Below are 9,533 nucleotides of genomic sequence, written 5' to 3'. Positions count from 1 at the left end.
CATGCCCCCCCCCCAAGATTGGCTGCCAGCAAAGCTGTGGACAGTTGCCACTCGCACACGCACACCCTCTGCCGCAGACGCAGCCGGTGGCATCTGCAGGTGGTCCCTGCTCACTGCATGCCTCTTGCCACCCCTTGGCCCTCCACTGACATCGCTGGCAGCGGCTGCGGGCAGTCCCCACTTCCCACTCACCGCCATGGTGCCCCCCCAGTCATGGGAGGCACCACTGGTTCATAGGTACTAGCAAATAATGCATTAGATTAATTTACTGCCTAGTAATTGACACATCCATGTAGATGGTGATGCTTTAATTCACATTAGATTAGTCTAATTTGCAGTAAAGCATCTCACGTAGACTCACCGTGTTTGATTTTAGTTTCCCTTTTTGTGATGTTAACCTGAGCATCCATGGGCTCAGCAATAAAGCTTCAGAGAAAAGCTTCATTTATAAGGCGCTTCCTTTTCCTTGCTTGACCAGCTAGCCATTCCATCTGATTATAGGCATGAAACAGGGAAAATCTGCTTGTTTATTTTTTCTATAGCATTATATAAATGGAACAAATTAAAAATGATTCCTTTTTTAAAAGAATTATTAAACAATATTCACTCATATAGTATTTGATGCACGTGCATATTCTGTAATGGTTAAGATTACTGGTTTTTGCCAGTTCTTAAATTGTCAAAACAGTACCATTTTGAACTACACTTAGCAAATAAGGCACAAATTATAATTCATAATTTACTAACATATAAAAATATGTCTTTTGATGTATGTGATTACAGGCTGTTTTAATATTTCATATATACATACATCTACATATGGAAAGTGTATATTTATTTTGGTATACAGAAATGCTAAAAAAAACACCTATCTATATGCTCTTTGTGCTCTTACCATTATTTAAAAATACATCTTAATTTTCTGTGATAGCTATACAAATCCCCTTTAAAATCTACAGTTACAGTTCCCCTCCAAATTATCAAGTGCCTGAGATAGCAAATAGACTTTGTAACAAGTCCTGAAGATCATAAGATCAGGTAATTTCCAACCAATATGTATGAGCAACTTGATATGTATACCTGAAAGTAAATAAGATATCTCATGTGATTCCTTGTGAATAAACTACACAAATGTTGCGTCAGTGTGTGTTTCAAAAGCACTGACAGGAGTTTCCTGTTTCTGTTTTAGGACAAAGTTATGCGACTGTCACTAAAACAGGGAAGCTGATGGTGAGAGGTTTTCAGGAGTCTGTGTCTGGATCGTACACTTGCACTCTTTCTTACGATATCATCAAAACTGACACGCAAGAAGAGAAAGAAAAATATAAGGCATATAAATTTATGGTATATGGTAAGGCATGCACAGTTACTAGTGAACTAGTGCATGGGACTTTTTTGGCTTAGAGCCTGTATTGTATGCAACAATATTTTATGGTTTATTAAATGCAATTTAGATAACATCTTACTCTAGAAAAATTAAATCAAGCACCCCAGTGATAAGCAGTTTTAGTATTCTTAATAATAGTTTTGATATTCTTTTAATAGTTTTAATAATGGGCTTAATTATAATTAATAATATTAAAAAGAATGAATTAATTATAATTATAATTATTAATACTAGTTTTAATAATATTAAATAGTTTTGATATTCATTTAATAGCTTAATTTTAATAGCTAATTTTAATAATAGTTTTAATATTCTTAATAGTTTTGAAATAAAATCATTTCAACACAGCTTTCGTTTCAGTCAAATCAGTACAACTGTCACAAATACCTGGTCAATGACCCTTACTGAAAATGAAATAATTTCTAACCTTGAAGAAAAAATAGATGAGGCTGAATCCTCCCAAAGGTACCCCAGATCAGAAAAGGAGGCTCTGGTATGACTGTGATCTTATTCCAAAGAGGTGCCCAAAAAGAGAATTTATGCTGACATAAAATAAGCATTCTGATCTTACTTGATGGTATGCTGTTTAATATAGTGGCAGGGTAACAGCTTGTGCAGTTTAGTAACTTTGCCAAAAACAATTAGCAATTCTAAAGAAGATAAATAAAATAGAAAGAAATGGATGTGATCTCTTTTTGCAATCAGACTCATAACTATCTCAACCTGCAAGTGCAAGGAATGATCTCTAATAAATTCATCTAATATATTTCATATATTTCTAATTTTTAAAATGTGCATACATTCCAAAATACTCTTCTTTAGTTCTGTCACTATTTTGCTGTGTAACATTTCATTGTGTGTAGTATTTGGGTTAAGAAATATACAAAATACACATTAAAATTATTGTGCATATCAACCTAAATTAATCCTAATATTACAATATTACTTAAATCCATGAAGCCTTAGAAAAAAATTGTCCCATTGTGTTTAAGAGGAAAATAAATCTTTACTTTTAAATAAAGTCAGCATTTAAGATATAGGTTACAAAATATGCATAGGATGAATATTATATTGCATATATTTATGTGCATATTTTTAAGCATACCGGGAACCTGACTACACATACCAGATATCTGTTCGGTTTACTACGAAAGAATGCAGCCTAGCAGCCAATGGTCAATTCTTTGAAGGACTGAAGATACATTTGGATGACTTAATCTCCTATTTGACATGCCATATCATAGAACCATCATACAAATGCCATGTTGTCAAGCCACCGAAACATGGCCTCCTGCATGAGCTATTTTTTACTTTTAAAGGTAACAGATTTCAGCATTTGTTTATGAGTCACACTGATCTTTTATTTAAAAAGAGCTACATTAAGGGTAATGTAAATAACTTGAGTGATTATATTGGATTCATATGTTTCCTCATATGTTGTTTGTTTGCTTTTTTTCCCTGAGTTTCTGTATTTTATCTTGTTAGCCCACAGGTGGAGCTAAAATGCAGCTTTTCAGTTGGCTGAATTTGTAGTTTTTACTTTTTACAAACTTATTGTTAAATATTCTTTAATTGGTGTCATTTGTAAAGGGTACTGCAGAAAAGGAAATTGTTCTGCTTTACTACATTAAGACAGTTCATGTATTTACTGTCTTGTATTATTTTATCAGATTTAACTTTCTTTATTTGTTTTTAATAATTCAGTAATTCTGTGTTTCTGATTTATTCTATGGATAAATCATACGGGGATCAACTAGATGATCAGTGGTGGCCAAGCCACAGCACATGGGGGAAGACTGGGGAAGGGGTAGGAATCAGACTGGCCGTCAGGAAGGGTACTGGAGCAGCACTTGGGGAGAGGGAAGGGATCAGAGTAGCAGTTGAGGAGGGGAAAAGCATTAGAGTGGCTATCAGGGAGGGAGCAGGGATCAAAGCAGCAGTCCAGGAGGGGATGGGGATTGAAACGTACAGAAGGATGGGGTGGGGGTTGAAGAGGTATTTGAGGAGGGGACAGGTATCAAGATAACAGTTACAGAAGGGGATGGTTTTGGGGATCAGTACTGACTCAATGGATTGGCCCTGCAGGAGATATGGGAGTAAGTTTTGCCACATTCAGTATGCCATATCCCAGTTGCAATGGGATTTTTCAGCACTGGGTGATAGTGGTGGCTAATTATAACAGTAGCACTATCTCATATTTTGCAAGTGGCACACTTGTCCTGGGATTTGACTCCCAGAGCAGCTTAGAGCAGCCTACCCTATTTTTCTTGCCATGCTTCCTATGGGTATGGTGGCATTAGGAAGTTGAAGTTGTGCAGGGGTGCTTTGGCTACATTTTCTACGGGCTGTTTGACTGCCCTACACCCAGAGAAATGCGCACAACAGGATTTGGAGCTGTCTTGTGGTATGTTCATATCAGGAGACATTCTTCCTAAATTTTTCTTACAAGTAGAATGCAAAGCCCCAGAGTTCGGATAAGACATGGGACCTTTTTGCAGTTTGAGGTTAACATGTGAGGGATTCATTCTCTTCTACCTCCAGTTTCCAGATCTTTTCTTGTAATGTTTTTTCCATCATTTTATTAGCAATTGCCTATGATGAAGTCACTCAGTGGAAATTGGAGTGATTCAGTCGTTAGATGGAAACTGAAATGATTTAAGTCACTGAATGGAAAGTGCCAGGATCACTCTTTTTTTCCCTTAAGGAATAATAATGCATTTCTTTTTACAGCACTTCTGTATGTCTCAAGCTCTGCATGACCATTACAAAATAATTATTAGCCATTCAGAGTATTTGTTAGATAATTCTTTTAGTATCCTAAAATTATGAACCAGTTAGACTCTTTGATTTGTGCATGTTTAAATCTCTTTAGCATTAGCATTTTCTTCCCAGGTTTTAGTAAGTTGGAGGTATTTAATTTTGTCTTTACTTCCTGATTAGCTATTTATTTTCTTCTACTTAAAATTCAGTTAAGTATCTCAGGTCATAAGAACTATTTCAAAATGACATTTTACTGGGCGTGTCTACCCTAGACACTTACTGCACAGTAACCTAATAGCACTGCGCAGTAGCAGGCTGGTCAAAAACCATACCAGTACACTTCTGCGCAGTGTTATTAGGCTACTGTGCAGTAAACGTCACAAGCTCCGGCACAAAACCAAACTCCGGCACAACTGTGGAGTAACTGTAGTTACTGTGCATTTAGTTAGTACTTCATTGAGCAAGTACTAAACTAAATGCGCAGTAACTACTGTGCATTAATGAACATGTAGACATGCCCGCTGTGTGTTAGACTAATCTAATGTGCAGTAAAGTGCCACCATCTAAACGTGCGCAGCAATTACTGCTCAGTAGATTAATGTAAATCACCGTTTGCTAGTATTGACAGATACAGGTACTAGTCAACAGCACTTTACATTAATGTGCCTGAACGCCAGTGTAGATGGGAAGTAGGAAAGGGCAGTGACATCCTCATGTCCCAGGCTGCTGGCAGGGAGCCCTTGCATTGCCCCCTGTGCTTTGGAGCAGCAGGGGAAGGGCGTTTTAGGGGGGAGTGAGTTGCAGGTGGACAGTGCAAAGGGAGGGCAAAGTTTGCCTGGCTTTCCTCGCTCCATCCCTGGGAGCCAGGCAGCCGCAGCTGCTGGAGGCTCTCAGGCTCTGCCCAGCTCTTTCCTCCTGTTCTGTGCCTCTGGAGGGCGAGGAGTCTCTGCTGGGTCTTGTCGGGAGGGGAGGCAAGATCCTGGGGGAGGCACGGCTAGTGAAGGCGATCACGGCTTCTGATAGGCTGGGGCGGGGCATGCATCCACATGCAATAGAGCCGGGTTTGAGGAATGCACCCCTATGGAATGGGACCGCGGTGGGGGGTCACAGGCCGGGGAGGTGCACCCCATTTCCCCAGCAGCTACAGGTGCCCTGACCCATGTGTAGCACCGCAGCTGCCGGCACTTGCAAGGCAGATGGTTCAGGGTGTCTCTGGCTGCGGAGGAAAGTGGGGCGCAGCTCTCCAGCTTGCCCCACCCCCCAGGTAGATCCACTGCATAGGGATGCATCCCTGTGAAGCCAGCTCTATTGCATAGGGATGCATCCCCCGCTTCAGTCTTTCAGGAGCTGCAGTCACCTTCACTAGCCCTGCCTCCCCCCCAGGACCTTTTTGCTTTCCTCAAGTCCCTTCCCCCCCCCCCAGCCACAGGACAAGCAGTGCCCCTGGGGAAGGGACCCTTCTTCCCCTGGGGGCACAGAGCAGGAGGAAACAGCTGGGCAGAGGCAGCTGCAGCTGCCTGGCTCCCAGGCATGGAGCGAGGAAAACCAGGCAAACTTCACCCTCCCTTTGCACTGGCTGCCTGCAACCCACTCCCTGCCTAACACCCCCTTCCCCTGCCATGTTGGCCCAAGGCACTCGGGGCTATGCGAGGGCAAGCCTCCCAGAGGCACGGAGCAGGAGGCACAGCTTACTGCCGCCAGCCTGGGACACTGGGCTATCACTAACGCACTAATGCTCAATAGAATTAGTCTACTGTACATTAAGTGTCAGAAAAAGTTGCCTTTGCTATTGCACATTAGCACAGCTACTGCACCTTTATCTAGTACCTCATATTAGAGGTACTAAACTTAATGTGCAGCAGCAAAGGCACGTTAATGAATGTGTAAACACGCCCAGTGCTTTGTAAAGTAAATTTCTAAAAGAAAGATTAATTTTAGGGTACTTAATTGTATTGAATTCTTCAACATATGTATGATGAACTGTACCTTACCTCTGTTTCTTTATAGTAAATCCTTTTGCCCCAGGATGGGAAGCAGTTTGCCGTCAGATTTCTTATGATTGTGAAGATGAAACCAACAAGAGAATTCAAAAGGTGATATTTGTAATGCAAAAATAACAAAAATAATTGTGAATATTCTACATTCTAAAACAGATTTCTTTTTGTAAACTGTATACTACAAACCTCGCTAGAAGTAAAATTAACATTTCCCTGTAGAAAGCCTGAATAATTGGGCTTGTGGAGGACACTAAAAAGAGCATCATGGAACAGGAATCCATTCCACCAACCCACAGGTAGTGTGGTACTTTGGTACTGTTATTCCACCTAAGATCAGGAAAATATCCATGACTACTTCAAGTTCTTTAAGCAGTGACCCAATTGATTCATGTAAACAAGAAACCAGTGGCTCTTCCTTTCTCTTCATCTATCAGCCAGTGACCCTCTTTACATCACACTACATGGATGGGTGTGAAAAAGTATTCCTTAATATGCAGCATATGCAGAGGTTCCACAGAACTTTTTACCTCAGAGTACTTTGCTTTGTACCTGGGTTGGGCTGCCCATGATTGTGTTCAGTGGGCCAGTAAAGTTGAAAAGTCGTGGAAGGCTTCTCATGGTCCTTTCATGCTAGAGTGAATTTCAGGCATTGTAATTTACACATATCGATTCAGCCTTACCAACATTTTATGAATTTAGCAGCAATATTAAGTGATGCAGAGATTTTAAAAAACTCAGCTCAAAATAGAAAACTTCATTTGAATATCAGTTTGATCCAAAACTTGTAAAGGAGAAATCAATGTTAATGTTTCTGATAGATTTACTTTCTAAAATATGAAATTATCATGATTTGAAATTATTTATTAGATGTATATATCTCCCTTTCCAACAAAGGTTTATTACTGTGTTAGATGTATTATATTTTTTTATTTTAATTTTCTTGGAACATGGACTTTTGGATTATAAATGATAGCTAGAATATAGTTTTACATATGACCTAAAGTACATTCTTTTTTATATGTAACTGGATGGTGTTTTCAAATGCATGTGATCCTGGGCCCATTGATGCCAATAAAATGACTCCATTTCAGTGTAGGAACACTGCAGGAACAGTTACACCTGGCATAGCCTGCATCTCATGAACAAAAAGGATTTAAAGATGTATATTTATAAAAAAAAAGAAGAAAAAGAAAGAAAACCACTTTGTTATATTTATCATTCCACTGTTTCTAAATTTTAGGCAAGAGATCTCATTGAAGAATTTTTCCGTGAACAACCTCTTGTTCTGAAGCATGAGTTTCAGAATATACCTGCAATACATTATATAGACCACAGTTTTGAAGTTACTCGCATTGACAGCTGTCGACCAGGTTTTGGAAAAAATGATGTCACCCACAGTGATTGTGCTAGTTGTTGTGGTAATTATAAAATACTTACATATTCTTTTTTGTTTTAGTAAGCAGCCTAAGGATTATTGCATGTTAATCCTACTTACTGTTTTCTCCCAGTTATATTTTTAAATATTGGTGACAAAAATAATTCTATTGATGTTCATTCTTTGGTGACGTGCAGTAGAATTCCAGGTGCTAAATCTAGCTAAAAAGGAAACAGGTAAGGGTGCCATCCATATTTGGTATATCTTATGTTGCATTAAGTTTCATCACCACTGGTCATGTCTACATGACAGATATTTAACTATATTCCCCATATGGGATAAAGATATTTAACCATATTTCCATATGGGATAAATGACAGCGGGCACATCTACACAAGATGCTACTGCGCAGTAGCCTTGTTATCATGGTTCATGCCTGGCAATGCTATGGCGCTGTAGCAATGAGCCATAGCGTCTCGTGTGGAAACGCCCACTGTCATTTATCTCATATGGAAATATGGTTGAATATCTTTCTCTTCCTCACATTAGGTCAGTTTAGGATATATCATAGAGTCAACAAGAAATTGTTATTTGAATAGTATTATTATTGTTTTTAAAATGCTAGATTATTCCAAAGATCATCTTGCTAGCAGTATTTAATTCTGAAATTAGAGTAGCTGAAGGTAAGGCTTTTTCAGTAAAAGTTCCTCAGCTCTTGATTTTATATTTTGAATCAGTGAGACATAATTTTTGTGTGTTAACCTTCAGCACACACTGAAAAGACTAATGTTTTAAAGAGGACCTAGTTTGAAATAATTAACTATTAATTTAGCAAATGCAGTTTATTAAAAGATTTTACTTTAAAAATCAGAGTTCTTCCATAGAAGCATTTAAATGTCACTGGTCATTTCTGACAGTCATATCTATTAATCATAGCAGACCTTATCACCTGTGGTTTGTAAGCATGTATGTAGAGTCAAAGTTAAGCAATGTAAAGTTAATATTAAACCCATGATTACTTGCTTTTCTGGCACCTAGATTGAGCTCTTAGGACTAAGCCTATTTCATGTTTATGCACCTAAATGGTAGTTACCTAACTGTGTACCTGCAATTTTTGGAGTTTAAGCGCAGTTTGGATTCTATTTGCACTTGCATAACTGCAATTTTCCCCGCATTTTCCTACTGAGCAACTCAATAGGCTGCACTCTGGCCATACACATCACTAGTTACATGTATAAGACTAAGTCCCAAAACTTTAATTACAGAAAAAACACAACAAGTGGAGGTTCTCTCACTTTTTAGTCCAGTAGCCTAGCAATCAGGTCACTTGCTCATGGAATGAGAGACCCAGGTTATAGCCTCCCTTCACCCAGAAGTGGTTGGAACCTGCATTTCCTACTTCCTAGAAAAGTGCTCTAACTACCAGGCCATGGGCACCACCAGGGCTGATCAACATGTGGCATGAGTGCCACAAATGGCATGTGCAACCACTGTGTGTGGCACATAAAGGCTGGTAGGAATGAAGGAAAAGGGCTGGAGGCAAGGGTAGGTTTGGGGCTGAAGCAGGGGCAGGACTGTAAACAAAGAGAGGAGGGGGAGACTTGTGCTGCCTCTGCTTACCTGCTCCATGGAGAACTCAGCCCTGGCAGAGAGGGCAGGGCTGCAACAGCCTCTCACTGCCAGGCTGAAAGGCCAGGTGCAGGATACCATCCCTGCCACCTGGCCAGAGGGCCTGGGTGCAGGACACAGCCCACTGCTGTCCAGCTCGAGGGGCCAGATACAAGACTCAACTGCAGCAGCCTCTGGGGCCTTTGCCTCCAGGTAAGACTGACTGCCCTCCTTTCCTCTCCCTGCACTCTGTTGCTCAGCATCCCCCACCTCAGGGCACAGACAGGTTTTGCCCAGGGTGGAATACTTGTTAGTTACATCTCTACCTGGACCCAGCCGAGCCTGCCAGTCCCAGACCAGGACCTGCGTGATTACAGCAGTTGGGACCTGAGAATGCACCTGAGGG

The 9,533-nt window shown here is 40.2% G+C and overlaps 1 protein-coding gene across 1 annotated transcript in view; it reads left to right on the top strand.

Annotated features, from left to right (window-relative positions):
- Positions 1-9,533, top strand: part of ZPBP2 (zona pellucida binding protein 2) — an 18,527-nt gene that overhangs the window by 5,775 nt on the left and 3,219 nt on the right. Inside the window, exons 5-8 of the mRNA XM_006022589.3 lie at positions 1,190-1,351; positions 2,488-2,706; positions 6,155-6,240; positions 7,385-7,562. Of these exons, the coding sequence (XP_006022651.1) occupies positions 1,190-1,351; positions 2,488-2,706; positions 6,155-6,240; positions 7,385-7,562 (645 nt within the window). The remainder of the gene's footprint in view (positions 1-1,189; positions 1,352-2,487; positions 2,707-6,154; positions 6,241-7,384; positions 7,563-9,533) is intronic.

This window comes from Alligator sinensis, unplaced genomic scaffold, assembly GCF_000455745.1.
Source record: "Alligator sinensis unplaced genomic scaffold, ASM45574v1 scaffold886_1, whole genome shotgun sequence".
Taxonomy (NCBI): Eukaryota; Metazoa; Chordata; order Crocodylia; family Alligatoridae; genus Alligator; species Alligator sinensis.
The sequence above is the reverse complement of the archived record's forward strand: the minus strand, read 5'-3'. Positions and strand labels throughout refer to the sequence as shown.